Here is a 16,831-nt window from a genome sequence, read left to right on the forward strand (position 1 = left end):
CAGACTAAACACTGAAAAAATAGATTAAACCAGGTGGTGTCATCTATTAATAGAAACAGGGGGCGTCCTATTCTGTGTAGACCTAACCAGTGCGTGCAGGTATTTGCATCCTGCCTTCCTTTATTCATACCTTATTTATATGGTTAGAAGAAAACATCTTTCAAGTCAAAACCTGCTTCCTCAACCTTTTAATCCTTGGTGACTTTAAAGTATTTTCAAATCTAAGTCTGACTCCTTATGTCTCTCTCTCATGCCAGCTATAGACCGTCTAGGCTGTGCTCAACATGTATCGGACCATACCCAGAAAGCAGAACACCAATTGTCCCTTATTTTCTCCACTTCTGACCATTTAAACTTCCAAAGGAATTATTTGGTTTGACAATTTAAAGAAAACCTATTCACATATTACCACTTGCCTAAATCTGCCAGACCGGCCAAACTGAATTCATTTTGAGATAGTGGTTGAACAATAATATCTGCACATTAGTGGCATTATTCTCTACATTCTACTTAACCTTCCCTTTTCACTAGAAAAAGTCTAACCCCTCGAAATTATCAATCAGATCTGTAATCGGATCACCTCCACTGTAGATCAAATCTTCCCGCTTCAAGCTAAAATAACTGATCTCTAGCCATGCTGCCAGAAAATGGTTCACTCTGGCATTATAAGTAAAAAAAAAACACAGATAAGCAATTTATAAAGATACTGGTGAAAACCCTGCAATGTTTAGATAAATCATGTTATTGGCAATAAATCTTTAAGTATTGCTACCTTATCAGACTAGACATGTGAAAGTTCTGCTCAAATAAAGATTCTTTTTGCAAATAGCTCTTCAAAGGAATTTTCTCAAACAACTTCTATCCCCCTACTGCCCCTTCCTTAGCACAACCCCCCCACCACTGGGTATAATCAATAAGATCCTATATTCATAGGGCCTGGGTAATTGTTCATTCACAGACAGAATTTGGATAATTAGAGAAGAATTTGACAGCAGCATAGACCGAACTAACTCAGTTGATCCAATGTTGAGCCTAGATCTCTGTATGTGTTCCTCCAAACCTCTCCTTCTTCCCACATCATTTAAGTCCATTAAGATATTTAACTCCATTACAACAGAAGTATGCATCACTCTTCTGAAACATTGTAGACCTTACAGGACACTTGTAGATCAATTCCTATTTGGAAAGAAAATCATTGCCAAATATCTTCTTGTCTGACAGAAATAATAAATATATCCATCTCAAAGAGCTTTTTTCCTGATCAATTCAAGCATGCTATTGTAGAACTTCCTTAATCAAATAATCCATGTTGTACTGCATGTCAGACACTATCTCCTTTTTACTTTTTATCTTAAAGCTGATTGAAAAAGTAGTTACTGTTCAACTACAAACATTTTCAGAAAACTAGGACTGTTTACAAGATCTACAAGCAGGATTTAGTCGTAACAGAGGCATGGAATTATTGACAACTTTGGTTATTGATGACCTACGAACTATGGCTGACAAAGACATTGATGAAGATATTGATGGAGCACTGATTTATTTGGACCTCCCTGCCACCCTCAACACCCTTGACCACAGTGTACTTTTGGTGCAGCTCACCACTTTTGCAATATGGCTGAGATACCCGCCACCCCCTCTCAACACAATCCCCAAAAGGAGGAAAACCGGAAACAGTTCTTAAAGTTTTTGGATGTGGGATGGAGTAACCATCCCGGCCGTATTTATTAAAACAAAAAATTAAAACATTAAACGTTTCATGTTATGTACAATTTCATTATCACATTGCGATGTTTGGCTAACCTTAACATATTCTCTAATACAGAGGTTCTCCTAGCCGAACTAGCATCCTACAAAAAACATTCTCTAGAAACACTGAAATTGTACATCCTAACGTTTAAGGGCCAACGGCAAGGTCATAACCGGTGTCAAGATCCCTAACCAGACTTACCCCTCCCACTTGGGAGGGGCGACAGCACAGAGGCTTACCTCAAGTGCAACTACTAACAATTTCCCTTGACTTGACGGGGGCACTTAAGACTCGACGCCATTTAAAGGTCGTTCGAAGACTTGTGTGTGGTATCTAGAAGGTATCGTGGACCTCCCCCCACCCCACACAACTTACCGCATCTGCCGTCGCAGATGACACTGGCCCCGGGAAATTCCCCAGGAGGGGGCTGTAACCCCTCCTACAAAGGAAGGGGCCTTGACCGCCTTTCCTTTACTTCCGGCGACCCGCCCTTAGACGGGACCGCCTCCCCATTGAGGGGCCAATGGCCACCTCTCCCGAGCGCTCCCATCCGTGTTGGGTGACGCCCACTCATAGGGATCTACCAATTAGTGCTCACCGATCATGACCTTACCGCCACAGGTCCGGATAGTTGACCGGCTATCCGGACCCCCCACAAAACTCCTACCTAAAGGTCATGTTTTAACGATTTTAACCAAGCTAGGAAGTCTCCTATGAGTAACTCATTCCCAACCCTCGACAAATGCACACCATCCCCCAAATACATACTGTCATCATTAATACAACTATGCGAGATCGAATGCAATGTCTTGGAACGGAACAACCTACTCACTTTGTTATTCAATTTTCTAACGGAATGATTCAAAGCAGGGATCGAGATAGCCCCCCGCCACACTTTTCGTGGGATCATATGAGACCACGCAATTATGCACCCCGGAACTCTCCTTGCTAACCAACTTACCGTGGAAAGCATAGCCTCCAGGAGAAGTCGTCTACCGGTGGTGACCAAATCATTGCCCCCCAAATGCACTATGACTATGGACGGCGGTGACCTCATCCGCTCTAACAAACCCTCAAAGAATGCTTGAAACTGGTCAATACAGAGACCGCCTCTTCCGTAGAAGGACACTCTGTACCCGTATTCCCCAGGTACGTGAATCATGTCACCTGCTTTGAATACGTCTGCGGCCCGTCTCACGTATGAGTGGCCTACGACCCACACCTCCTTTCTCTCAGCCGGTGATGTGTGACCGCTGGCCTGGTGTTGGGTCGACTGCACAGTCCGCCCTGCCGCGTAGGCTTGCGCAACTGAAAACAAACAAAAGACAAGAAGCGTGAGTACATGATTACAGCTTCACAACATGTGCAATCGCACATACCTTTTATAACAATTGGAGGACCAGCGCCCCACACGTTTCACTTGTTCTACATTAAGACCCCTGGCTGTAGCTTCAGTGGCAGCCCCTATTCGAAAGGAATGGGTCCCAAATTCGCCCGGGTCCAAGCCCGCTGCGGCAATGGCCATTGCAAGCACCCGCTGAAACTGAAACCTCGTCAGCGGGGTGGCGTCTGCATGCCTCAACAATGTCCCCCCCCATGATGCCACCCTTCGTGCTAGGTAATCTTCTAAGCACTGTACCGGACACATGGATGACCCGGGGATCCTGCGAATGATCGTACAGTCCCCCCTCCCATCTTGGTCGGTCTTGGACCTGAGAAAGGAGACAACCATCGCATCGCCCCTGATCTGAACATGTTCCCTGCACAAGCCCCCCGCCACATCTTGTTTGTTCCTTGCAACCAGCTCACTAACTCTCATAGCCCCGTGAAATGCCAGCGTAAATGCAGTCCGGAACAAACAGGTCTCGAAAGGAGACGAGCATGTGTTAGGGAGTGTGGCCAGTAACTGGGACAACCTATCTAGACCTATCGGTCGTCTTACGTCTACTCTGCGACCCTCTAGGCGTTGCCACCCACGCAGCGCCTTTTGTACTGAAAAAGACGCTGTTGGGTCCTGGATGCCATGGGCCCTGGCAACAAAGGAAATGGCGGCACGATGCCTTTGGGCCGTAGCCACCGATTTCCCAGCCCTACGTAAGGACATCAGAAAAAGTACTACCCACTCTTCCTGACCCCAAAGTCCCCCTCTCTCTGCCCCCAAAAAGGCTAAATAGGCCTGAAACGCCCCTTCATATGCCTTCCTTGTCCTGGGTGCTAGACTCTCTCCCACGAGGTGACGAAGTTCGGGGCACCGAGAGACCAGAGAGCTTCGGGGAAGGGTGCCGGCTCTGGGTCCGCTGAAGGAAGGAAACCCGAGAAAGCCTGCATGTGAAAACGAGACAGTGCATCAGCAGCCTGATTCATCACCCCTGGGACATGTTTTGCTCTGAATATCACGTTCAGTTGCATACACAGTAAGACAATTTCTTTGAGCAGCCTCAGAATCAATTTACAACGGGCTGCCTGACTATTGATGCATTCTACCACGGTCATATTGTCGGACCAGAACACGACAGAATGATCTCTGAACCCTTCTGGCCAGGTTCTCAGGGCCACCAGAATGGGAAATAGTTCAAGGAAAGCAATATTACTCGTCAGCCCTTTCTCGTGCCACCATAGGGGCCACCTTTGTGCCGACCATTTTGTGCCGAAGATGGCACCAAAGCCTATGCTTCCTGCTGAATCTGTCCATAGCCCAAGCTCTTCGGAGGACACGGCTGGCTTGTTCCAGACGACTCGGCCATTGAAGTCCGCCAAAAATGCTAACCAAATCCGCATGTCCTGGCGGACCTCGGCCGATAACCTCGTGCGATGATGACCCTCTTTTAGGCCAACCATCGCTTGGGCAATTGAGCGGGAAAAGGGGCGAGCCATTGGGATCACCCTCAAGGCAAAGTTCAACTTTCCCACTAATTGTTGCAACTGATGCAGTGTAACCTTAGATACATTTAAACATACTTGGAGGGCTGCCCTGAATTTCAACACTTTGCTAGCTGGTAAACGGAAACACCCCTCCCTTGAGTCCAACTCGATCCCCAAAAACTCGAGGCAAGTCGTGGGACCCATAGTTTTACCCGGTGCCAATGGCACGCCAAAATGACCCATCAACACACAGAATTCAGCTAAGGCCTGAGCACATTCGGGATTTCCGGCGGGGCCAAGGAACAAAAAGTCGTCAAGGTAGTGCATTACATTTCGGAAACCTGTTTTCTTAGTGAACACCCATTGCAGGAAAGTACTGAATTGCTCAAAATAAGCACATGATATAGAGCATCCCATTGGCATACACCTATCCATGTAAAATGACCCCTGGAACCCGAATCCCAGAAGACGCTGATCGTCTGGGTGTACCGGGAGCAACCGGAACGCTGACTCGATATCTGATTTCGCCATCAACGTCCCGGGCCCCAGGCGATTCAAGATGGCTACTGCCTCATCAAACGATGCGTATCGCACCGAACAAACTTCTGGATCAATTGCGTCGTTCACAGAAAGACCATGTGGAGCTGACAGATTATGGATCAAACGAAACTCACCTGGGTCCTTCTTGGGGACCACCCCTAACGGAGAACAAACAAAATCCGGTACCGGGGGTACACTAAACGGGCCGGCGACCCGTCCCCGGCTAACTTCTTTCTGAATTTTCTCTTGCACTACAGATGTATGTTGTAAAACGGAAAGTTGATTCTTGCACATCCCTACACCCTGAAAGTCCCCCACCGGGATGCGGAAACCATGTGTAAAACCGTTCCGCAGCACCCCAGCAGAAGTACGATCCGGGTATTCGCTGAGCCAGGGAATCATTGCCAAGGTATCAATCGGGGTTGGTAAAGGCGCCCCTCGGACTAGCTTAGACCTGTTTGGCGCCTCCCTTACCCCCATTCTCACCCGTTCTGGCTCTGCACGATGACTCAGGATGGGACGACCCACACGTACTACATTCGTGTTTGAATTTACACGATCCCGGAGGCCTGGTACATTTCCCTTTGTTGAAATTAAAACAGAAACCCTTTCTCCCTGTATTGCCTGCGGGCCTCGACTGATCGTCGGTGCTCGTACTTGGTCGAAAGGGCGTCCCCACATTTTGGCGGGAGTAATCAACAACAGTGCTCCCAACCAATGGCATTCTTAACATTCCCGATTCTTTCATTTTATCCCATGTTACAGAATCATAACAGTCCCAAGTCAAACTCTTGTTATGTTCCTTTTCTTTCCTGAACAGATTGTCATAACAAAACCAATGGTTACCTTGATACGCTGTCGAGTAACCCATTATTCGTGATTGATAAATGGGAAACTCAGGAAGCAACTCGGGCCTACGTTCCCCTAAAATTGATGTAAAAATACCCCACGCATTGCCCCAGTTGCCAATATTCTCATTTACCTTAAAGGCGGCCATTTTTGCGCGCCAAACACTCGGATGCATTAGGTCCTTCTGACTTTTAACATGCTCCACCTCATAATGATCAACAAGCAAGGAGAAAATATTCACGTACTCCCCCGCCCAGATCTTTTCCTTTATAGCTAAAGGCACATGTTGTCCCAATCTCTCTCTACGAGAGGGTGCTGACTCGTCCCTTGCAATCGGCAATGGCCGCTTACCTGAACCGGACGCAGCATCTGCCGCTTGCGGCTTGTCTATTCCCGCCAACGGCGCAGTCACTTTAGCTGCATCTCTCTTCTCACGAAGTCCTTTTATCAGCGCCTGTGCCTCGGCAGCCGTGGCGCCATCACTACTATCCCCCAACCATGCTGCTAGCTGTGCTGCCAGCTCGGGGGGCATGTCTTCCTTGGAAGTCGGGGTGACGACAACGGGGATTGGATTCCCCTCCATCGGTACTGGGGTCGGCGCCTCGAGCGGGGCAGAGGGAACCGGGACGTCTCCACCGGCTGGAACCCTTCTCGGCCTCTTAGGTCTCCCTCCAGCCGGCGCAGGGCCCGAACCCTCCTCCCCGTCTCGCTCCGCCAACCGTTTCTTTATGTCGGACATCTCTTTGCAAAGGGCCCGCACCATCTGGTCGGTCGTCATTCTCTTTGCGCCTTTCTTGGGCATCTCTCCGAGGAAGTATCTAGAAGACAAAGAAAAAAGATCAAAACGCTCAAAATTGGCTCTTCGTTCCGTCCCGAGCTCACGTGTAGCGAGGAGGTGCAGCTTCGGAGCACAAGAACAAGAGGACGTCTTCTGGTCTTGCGTCTCTTTTTATCCGTCTTCAGGGCGGGCGAAAACCCGCCCCTGCCTGCCCCTAGGGCGGGGCTGGCTACGTCGGTGTCTAGGCCAGCCCACTCTAGGGCGGGAAAAAGCGCGCCCCGGCTACGCCGCTTCGGGCATACCAGCCGAGACGCGCTTCCCGCCCCAAAATGGCTTCCCGGGGGGATCGAGGCACTCCGCCATACGTTCGGGGGGACCGAGTGGTCGCCCCTTTCCATAAGGTGGGGATGGGCTCAGTACTTTCCTGGATATCCACCTTGCCCTCAGCCCTAGATGAATCCATTAATTCAGACTCTTTTCAGTCTGAAGCTAAACTCCTTCACCTGGGTATTCCATAAGTGACTATTGGTTCCCCTTTATTGTTTGGTACCAAAAGCTTTCCTGCTTCAAAACTACAATGTAAAAACGTATTTTTATGCTGATAATACCAAATTGGTTTGCCAGGCTTACATGGTAACTGCCCCTATTGTGGGGCAAAGTTATTAGTAATGTTTTAAGCGTGGATGCAAACAAATTTCCTAAGCCATAATCTAAATAAAATCGAAATTCTCACCATTCCTAACAGAATCAACAAGTGGGATCAATTCCTCTGGCCATCCAGGTCAACACTGACCGTAATCTAGGATGTAATTTAGTCTCAAAGTTACCTTTTAATCCAAAGAGCTCAGCAGTTGCAAAATCCTACCTTCCCAACTGAGCCCTAAAAAATCCAATTTCTTTTTTTCCCCATAAAGTTATTGCCACCAATGCCTTTATCTCATCATGGCTTGACTTTGGAAATCCCGCCTACCTGAACTTGCCACTCAAAAGTCTTAAAATATACAAAATGCCATAATTAAGCTCATTTTCAATCTCAACAAAATTGATCATGTTCTTCTTATGGCGGGTTACTCCATCAGTTGCTGATGGGGAAAAAAAGGATCCTGATCATAACTGCATGCTAATGCATAACGCTTACTATGAGTCCAACTCTACCGTCCTGCCAAACAAATTCAAGAAATACCATACAACCCAAGAATAAAGACCCAACAACTCCTTTTCTGCTAAATTCAAACTACAGAACTGGGGAGGCAGAGCATTCGGCATTCAGGCCCCCCACACAAGGAACTCCCTACCAGCCACCATAAGAAATGAACGAAACCTGTTTAAATTCCTAATATTTCTCAAACCCCACTCTTCATTCATTAAATTGCTTGGCAAAATTTAGCACCTTTCGATCCCTTCTTATTTCATAATCAAGCACTTAGTGACTACTCATGAGTGATTATGCACTCTACAAGAAAAATACATTAATAAAATACTAGCATATCTCTCTCTCTCTCTCTCTCTCTCTCTCTCTCTCTCTCTCTCTCTCTCTCTCTCTCTCTCTCTCTCTCTCTCTCTCTCTCTCTCTCTCTCTCTCTCTCTCTCTCTCTCTCTCTCATTCAATGAGACTACCTATGAGGGATTATGTGCTTTGCATGATAAACAAAATACACAAATAAATAAATCATATGTTAAAATCTCTGTGGAATTTAAAGTTCAATATGAGAATATGCATGTAGATTTCTGGCATGCCCGATACCCTGCTCATTGTTCTAGCAATCAATACTCCATACAGATGTATAACAGCTGTCTGTAACTATGATAACCCTCAATGTGCACATCAATAAAGAACAATTTTCTATGGCTGGCATATTTTAGGTTATACAAGAAAAATACATGAATACAATTAATGTGTCAACCTTTGAATAAAGATATGACCTGAGGGTGGGAGCTGCACATATTATTTCACACATACAATACCACACTCAGTTATTTATAACATAAGTGTATACCTGTGGACAAAACCGCAAAGTACAATTACACAGTGACATACAAGAAGTCTTTAATATTGTAGGATAACACCTCAGCAGACCAGCAAACCTACCATAATGTCCTCAGTATCAGACACTTTCACTAAAAAACAATACATATTCAGACCAAGAAAAAAGTGGGCCACTACGAATTCAGTTAATGTCAACAGAATCAATCTTGGCACCACACTGTTTTGTCTCTTATTCACAAATGATTTCTACCCAATCGATTACTGTCTTAAGTGATCAGTTGCAAATCTTTTGAATTGTTTTTGTTGCAGGCAGTAGTAACTTGTCAACCTTAACTAACATTTTTTTCCATGTATGTGTATGGATTTATAAGGGAAGACCGCTAGATAGATATCTTTTGTAACCCTGCTTTTGCATACATCATAGTTGAAGAATGCATTCCCCCATCCATTTCATGATGAAATTATAACCCAACAATTTAAGATTTATTCACACTTTTCATGGTGCTTGTGAATACATAAGTTAACTATTTCTTCATCCAAACTCTTGGTTAAATCTGTGGTGAAGGTTATTTTTGCATTTGTCTTCCTTTCAGCCCAGTTCCAATTGGCCCTGACCAGATCTTGCTAAGAGGAGCTCAGCTTAGAAATACTCAGTGGGTGATCGGAATTGTTGTGTACACAGGCCATGACACAAAACTCATGCAGGTAAATTGGAGTTCATTTTACCGGAGTAACTTTCCTCATAGAGTTTGATAGAGTTTTAAAATGAGAATTTGAAAAGGGAAAAGATTGATGTTGTAGGAATTACTTATTAGCAAAGAGCTGTAGCAATTTTGGTTTCCTACTGCTTTCCAGGAATGAATGTTAGGCTTCATACACATAGCTTTTTGTGGTTCTAGTGAGAATTGTAACAGCACTAATTTTGCTCTAGAGTGATAATTTCCCAATCTTTATACTCAGGAGTTGCATATTCTTTATAGACTAATTTCGGTTTATGGCCACAGAAATGATAGCAGCACTATATTTTACGCCGCTGGTACACCTTTAGGGGTTGGGCCATGGTTGTTCTCAGTGCTGGGGGGGGGTAAGTGGTGGCCAATGGGAATGCAGTGAACACACACAAAGGTATAGTTTTGATGGTCTTCACAAATATTCATTAATGTTTTTCACACATACTGCACACACTTTATGTTGGCGCAGAAAATGTTAGGATAAGTGTGAAAACTGTATGTGAGCAATCTCCAAACACCCCATAATATTGACAGGGGCTGCCTGGCTGTCTGTCTGCTAGATAACCATCTGATGGCTATGTTACAGGCATGGAAACACATTTTTTGTAGGATTCTATGTGTGTCTAGTGCAATTTATGTGGATTTAAAAAAGAGGAACCTTGTGACATCGATATGACCATATGACCACCAACAAGCCTCCGCTCCTTAAAATGGTCATTTTCAGGTAGTCCTCAAATATTGTATATATTAGTAGGTGCAAATGTTAACTTCAATATAATGAGGAAGTTAATTACCTTGCTCATCACTCGCATGCTTTTCATTGACCTAGAAAAACAGACTTGAGAGCTTTCTTCATTTTAATAGTCACTGTTGGAGTTGCCCAAGAGTTGAATGCCTTTAAATTATTCAAAAGAGAATGCCCTGTGTGTGCCCAGACAATTACAGAATGGATCTGCACCAAGTAGGATGAGGTCACCTGACTTCCCTTGCATCTGTAAGTGGTGAACTAAAGACTGTGTAAGTCAAACTTGGCTTTCCCTTTAGTCACTTGACTGATTTTAGCACTTAATCCCATAAGAGGTAATTTAAGAACCTCTTTAAAATGCAAAACAATGCAAACTGTAAAACGTTTAGTGTCAAAGCTAAGTGTATTATAAAAACATACAAAAGTGTATTGACTACAAATCTTCTTTTGTTAAAAAGTAATATTGGTCCAACTGGGTTCAAATAGGGCAAACTGCTGCGTGGGATTTAGGGTTATAAGCTTTTTTTTGTCGGGTCCATGAAATAAATATTTGATTTTGATTTTATATTTTGTAAAGGGCTCGAATACCAGTGGTGTCTTGGCACTGCTTTTGTTCAGTAAGACTGCTGGATATTTTTGCTGCATTATGTGCTGAAGAACTAGGTCTTTAAAGCTTTTCTGAAGGTCCAAAGGTTGGGATTAAGTTTTAGTGCTGTAGTTCCTAAAATGAAAATCGCCCCACCCCCTCTCTCCCTTTCCAGAGGCTGGTTTTGTTCTGGGGGTCACTAATAGTTTGGCCGTGTTTGATCGCACGTTTCTAGATGGTATGTACCATCTAAAACGGTATTTTCAAAATTCTGGACCAATGTTATGCAGTGCTTTATAGGCAATGCATAGGGGTCTGAACATGATCCTTTTCTCAACTGGTAGCCAATGTAGTGTTACTAGGCCTTGAGAAATGGTTTGGGGTTTGGGGATCCATAAGCCTGGCCATTTTGTACAATTTGAAGACTCTGAAAAAGTTTGTTTTGGATATTGAGAAATAAGGCATTTCCATAATCAATTTTGGATAGTACCAGGGCAGTCCCCACTGTTTTCTGAAGATCTGGTGAAATAAATGGATGTTTTGATATTTATAGTAGGACGACCGATGATACCAGAGCTTTGACCTGATCTTAAAAGTCTGTTTAATGTCAATAATGATCCCCAAGTTGAGCACTTGGTTTAGAGGTAGGGGAAGGGCTCCTATATCTTTAGGCCACTACATGGGCGACCAGAATGAGGGGTCATTGCCAAAAAGTAAAACCTCTGTTTAGTTTCAGGCAATTAAGCTGCATCCAGTTGTTGATTTGTGTCATACACATATTCAAGCGATCCGCTTTCTCTTTCCAGTTGCCGGACACTGAGATAATAAGTTGAGTATCGTCGGCATAAGAAACAGTCGAAAAGCCAAATGGGTGAATGAGCCGAGCCATCAGGGTTACATATAGATTAAACAAAGAGGGGCTCAATGCTGAGTCTGGGGTAACCCCACACATTAGCTTGAGACTGGGTTAGGAAAGTTGACCTAGAGCCACATGTTGTTCCCTATTGGATAGAAAAGAACCCAGGACTTTAAGAGCTTTGTCCTTTTTTCTAGCCTCAGAGAGTCTGTTGATTAAGGTATGATGATCAACCGTGTCGAAGGCCGCTGATAGACCCAAAAGGATCAAGGCAGCCCTCCCTCCATTGTCCAAGATTGATCTTAGAATTTCTATAGCAGCTTGCAAGGGGGTTTCTGTGCTGCGCGATTCTCAAAAACTTTATTGAGTGGGATCAAGAGGTTTATTATTATTGATGTAGGAGGTCCGTTCCATGTTCAATGCCTTCTCCAAGTCTTTCGCTGTAAATGGCAACCTGGATAAGGGCCTGAAGCTACTGGGCTCGGAGGGGTCCAAATTAGGTTTCTTTAACAGTGGTGTTATTGACTGTATTTTCCATTTTGCCGGAAAGAGTCCTGATCTCAGGATCTCGTTAAAGATTTTACTCTGTGATTCACTAATGTTATCTGCCGCCAAGTGAATTATCAAGTGGCAAGCCTGATTTGGTTGCCAAGACTAATTTGCAAACCTTTTCCAGGTCCAAGTGAGTGAAAGACTGCAGCCTACTCTCAATATGGAGTGTGTTTCGAGTTATGACCACCTCTGTATAGTTAGACAAGTTCTCATTGAATGTGCCTTAGACCTCTGCTACGTTGGCCTGGGGAAACCTAGCCAAAGAATTGCAAGTCAGCGCTGTCGTTTTTGTTGGGTGGGTTCAGGTATTTTTGGCAGACTTTTAATCGTGGTGAATAGACTGAGAGAGTTTGTCAGAGAAGTGTTTGGTCTTCTCCTCCTTAATTAGAACTATATAGTCTGTGATAGCTCCTGAATAACGTTTTTTTATCTCGGGCTGCTCACAATTGTCTTTCTAATTTTCTACAGAGTTGTTTCTGGATTCTTAATTTATCGGATGGATTTTTGTTTTGTTTGAGAAGAATAATTTTGAGGCCATTTTTCCTACTGCTGAACTGAAGGAGTATGCAGTGGCAGCTGAATTCAGGTTGAGGTCATCATTTGGCTTTGTCTGTTTAATCATTTTTGAAATTCGATAGGGTCCATCTTATTCCGTTGCTACGTTGGGAGCAGGGGATCCTTATATCAAATAGGACTGCATTATGATCCGACCAAAGCCGAGGTAGAACTTATTTAAAATTAAGATGGAGGTTACTTGTGAAAATGCCATCGAGTATGTATAGTTCTGTGAATGGGAACTCCTACCTTCTGATCTAGGTTAATGCTGCCAAGTGTTTTAGTTAGGGTGTGGGTGTCAGGGTCATCTGGGGGATCTAAATGAAAGTTAAATCCCACTAGAATTGGGAAATCAGATCAGTCAATACTTGATTCTAAAAATGGGCTTAGGTTGTTCATAAAGGAGGTTTTTGGGCCTGATGGTCGGTAGACAAATATGCTATTGAAGAAATAGGTTTGACTCAGGCTCATTCGGAATGGTAAAACGTTGCTATCCAGATCACTATTTGCAAGGGAGCTAGAAATTGCCATCTCTTCCCTAAGAATAATGGCCACACCCCCCACGTTGTTTAATCTATCTGACCTAAGGATAGAGTAGCCTACTGGAATATCTTGGGCCAAATCTGGATTGGCAGTGGGGTTTAACCAGGTCACTCTGATAAATATTATGTTGATGTTGTGTGTCCACAAATTCTTTGAAATCTAGGTTGTGTTTTATTAGTGAGCGTGCGTTGACTAAGCTACACTTAACTGTGTCCTGGGAAGGTTGTTGGGTTACATAATGTAATTTTACCCACGATACATGTCGACAGTATCGTGTGATATTGCCAGTTTGCAGACTGGGCATTGAAAAGGGCCAAGATGAGGTTTACAGGTAATAGTTTGGCTTCTTACCCATTAAATCATATGCTGGCTGGTCATCTTAGGATATGAGACCCTCTGCGCTGGGCCTGCGATAAAATGGCCAGGGGTCCTCACGCAAGGCGCAGCCCGTGCACAGACGAACATGCCTTTGACTCACCGGCAGGATGCCCACTGTGCGCAGATGAGCTCCTGAGCTTCAGATAGCCCTCGGAAGGTAGGGGGTTGTCCAAGGGAAGTGGCTGCGAACAAACGCTTTCCACGCCCAATGTTGAAGCATGCATGGTCCTTTGAGTGCCAGGCCTTTGGGACTGAGTTGCTCGTGAAGGGGTGTTAATTAACTTGCAGGAGAGATTGGAGAAAAATTACCTTGACAGCTAGAGTGTCTTGCAAGCAATACAGACAAGCAGGATTGGAAAAAAATAATTTATAACTTCAAAAACCTATTTGAGTGTTCACTGGCGTAGGGGTTGTCGACAGTGGTGCTCCAGTGGGTGATAAGTCTGTGTTCATGTGGAAATATCTTGGTATTTTTTCAAGTATCTTTTTGTTTGGCTTAGGCTAGGTGTAGAGACAAGATCATTCAGATTGCACGTTTTCAATGCTCACAATGTCATTCAAAGTAAAGGTTCTGTCTCCAAATGACAAATTCCCAAGCAGGAGTTGCTAAGCGCAAACAGTATTTCATGCCATTGTGCCTTTCCATTTCCTGGAGAACTTTTTTCAGCACAGTGCCTTAATGATCATTACAAACAAACCATTTGTTTAGCTGATGCAAACTTAACCCTCTCCATCAGAGGAGCTGGTGATACAAGTCCAACCCAGTAGTAAAGCTGGTGAAGCTTTGCTGATGTGTTAGGTGGCCCCCTAACAACCGAGTAAAAGGGCATGGAGAATGCAGACAAGGTTGGTTTTGGGTTCCAAAGTGGCAGAAGTCCTTTTAACGCCCAGCTCTAAATCATGCTTTCTGTCTTGTGTGTAAACTCAATACACAGATACAAAATAAAGTAAAAATACTATGTTATTGAATTCTTTATCCGGAAGACCCAGAATACAGCACACTTTGCACAGAACTTGAGTGGTGCTGCAGGAATGGTACAATCTTCAAGTCCACAAGCTCTAATGATGAGATGAGAAATGTTCATTATTAGTCATTCTTAGTCTGTTCAATAACTTTGCATGTTGTATTTGGGCAAATGACCCAAAAACCATTTTCTCTATATATTATAGGAAAATCCAAGTTCAGATTTTTTTGTGGAAATAAAGTCAAAAAGGTAACCAACCAGAAACCCCCATTGAAATCAACCTTACAAATCCTGAGACATGGGTGGCTAGACTTACTGAATGTAAATTTACCTCCATTGTTTTGTCTACAGAGATGATTGTAATTTTGTAGACTAATTTCACACCCCTCCTTTTCAAAAAATGGTTGCTCTGATGGTGAGATTGCTTTCGATACAGGTCAGGTGTGTCCAGTTTGTGTACAACTCTCAAAGGTATCTTGTTCAAGGGTATCCCCTGAGAGTTTTAACTCTAGTTGTTTGATTTTAGTCAACAAAAACTGGGCATTTTTTTAAAACATGAAAAGTCTGCCCATAGTTGGTGAGTCTGTTACTCTTTATGGGTTAAATAGTGACACACAATTCAATGTTTCAAGGGTTCTTTTAAAAGGATCAGCAGAAGTATAACTGGCAAAGGCCCAGTTTGTGAAGGTGTGTGCTATGTCTGCCTCCATTGTATTTAGTCTAGGCAGAGGGATAAACATAATCAATTGGATCAGCAGAAACACCTTTATCAAATCTGCATTGGAATTGAATTTGGTGAAAGCATTCTTAAATTCCTATCTAACATTGTCCTAAAGTACTGAGATACCACCATGCATTTTAATACAGTTTAATGGGGTATTTGACATTACATAAGCCACCGGGCTTCTAAGGTGTTTATGTAAGGTATCACCTTTCACCATTGTGCAGACAAAACGCTATATTTAACATTGAACCTTAAACTGCAGTTTGAAAGGTCCCAAGCCTAAATTATGTCAAAATGTAAGCATACAGAAAGGTAAAATATGCATCGTACAATACATGTAGATGCATTAATTTCTCTTCACATGGCTTTTGTTTGTAGCCTGGTATTCCTGTATTTTGACAGACTCAAAAACATGAAAAAATACATTTATGGTTGTGGACCTGAGCCGTAACCCGCTACAATAATAGCACAAGAAACAATTATTTGTGCACATTATTGTAGAGGTGGCAATGATGACCATTAAGGGCAAACTTCAGGCTAAATTGTTCTTTAGCGTGAGTGAGTCAGATGTGGTACTCTGTACATATTGCTTAGTTGGTCAAATTTGATTGGTGGAGATATTGTCCATAAGCTGCTTTTTGTCAACTCTTGTCAATAAGAGTCATCTGGTAGGCGTGCTGCCGTAGTGAAACTCAGTCCCATCTGGTTGACCTGGAGCTGACCCATGCACAATAGTGTGGTAAATGGGATAAATCCAACAGGCATTCCCATAGACAGCATTGATTATCTCATCAGAGGTCCTTCAGATGCTTGGCCGGCCTTCGGCATGAGAGCAGGGAGGAGTGTGCTCCGCAGGAGTCAAAATACCTGAAACAGAGAAGATTTCCTCCAGGTGCATCCAAGATCCTTTTATGGGATCAGCATTTTCTCACACTCGCCCCTCTGCCAACCCCTCTCCAATGCACTGCTTTTATGAGGGCTCTAAAACTTGAAATATAGGGAACTTTCCCTATTCAACTGCTAGATGAGTTCCTAATCAAATTACTTTGAAATGCCCAGAGCAAGATCCTCTCTGGAACAGTGGCCTCCATATTGAAGGGAAACGCAAACCTAAGAAGTGTAGTGAATTACATTAAAACCAGGGCATTACACTAAACCCTATTAGACATTTTTACCTAAGAGTCAGAAAATTCAGCATGTCATCCGGAAGAAGTTAGGAATTACCTACCATGTAACTTTTGAAGCATAAATTATGAATGGAATAACCAAGTCATAATGTAAAGATAGCAGAACAATACTACTTCCTAAGGAAGTGTTGAGCTGGGGACTATATAGAAGGAAATCTGTGAGCCATAAAATTTACCGTGATATGTCGCAAAAACACAAATGTAATATTTACTGTATTACTAAAATGACTTTGATTTATTCTA

At 43.6% G+C, this 16,831-nt stretch overlaps 1 protein-coding gene across 1 annotated transcript in view; it reads left to right on the plus strand.

Annotated features, from left to right (window-relative positions):
• The window catches only part of ATP8A2 (ATPase phospholipid transporting 8A2), a 2,134,099-nt gene that overhangs the window by 714,965 nt on the left and 1,402,303 nt on the right, over window positions 1-16,831 (plus strand). The window contains exon 10 of the mRNA XM_086935178.1: window positions 9,360-9,471. Within this exon, the coding sequence (XP_086791304.1) occupies window positions 9,360-9,471 (112 nt within the window). The remainder of the gene's footprint in view (window positions 1-9,359; window positions 9,472-16,831) is intronic.

This window comes from Lissotriton vulgaris, chromosome 8 (genome assembly GCF_964263255.1).
Source record: "Lissotriton vulgaris chromosome 8, aLisVul1.2, whole genome shotgun sequence".
Taxonomy (NCBI): domain Eukaryota; kingdom Metazoa; phylum Chordata; class Amphibia; order Caudata; family Salamandridae; genus Lissotriton; species Lissotriton vulgaris.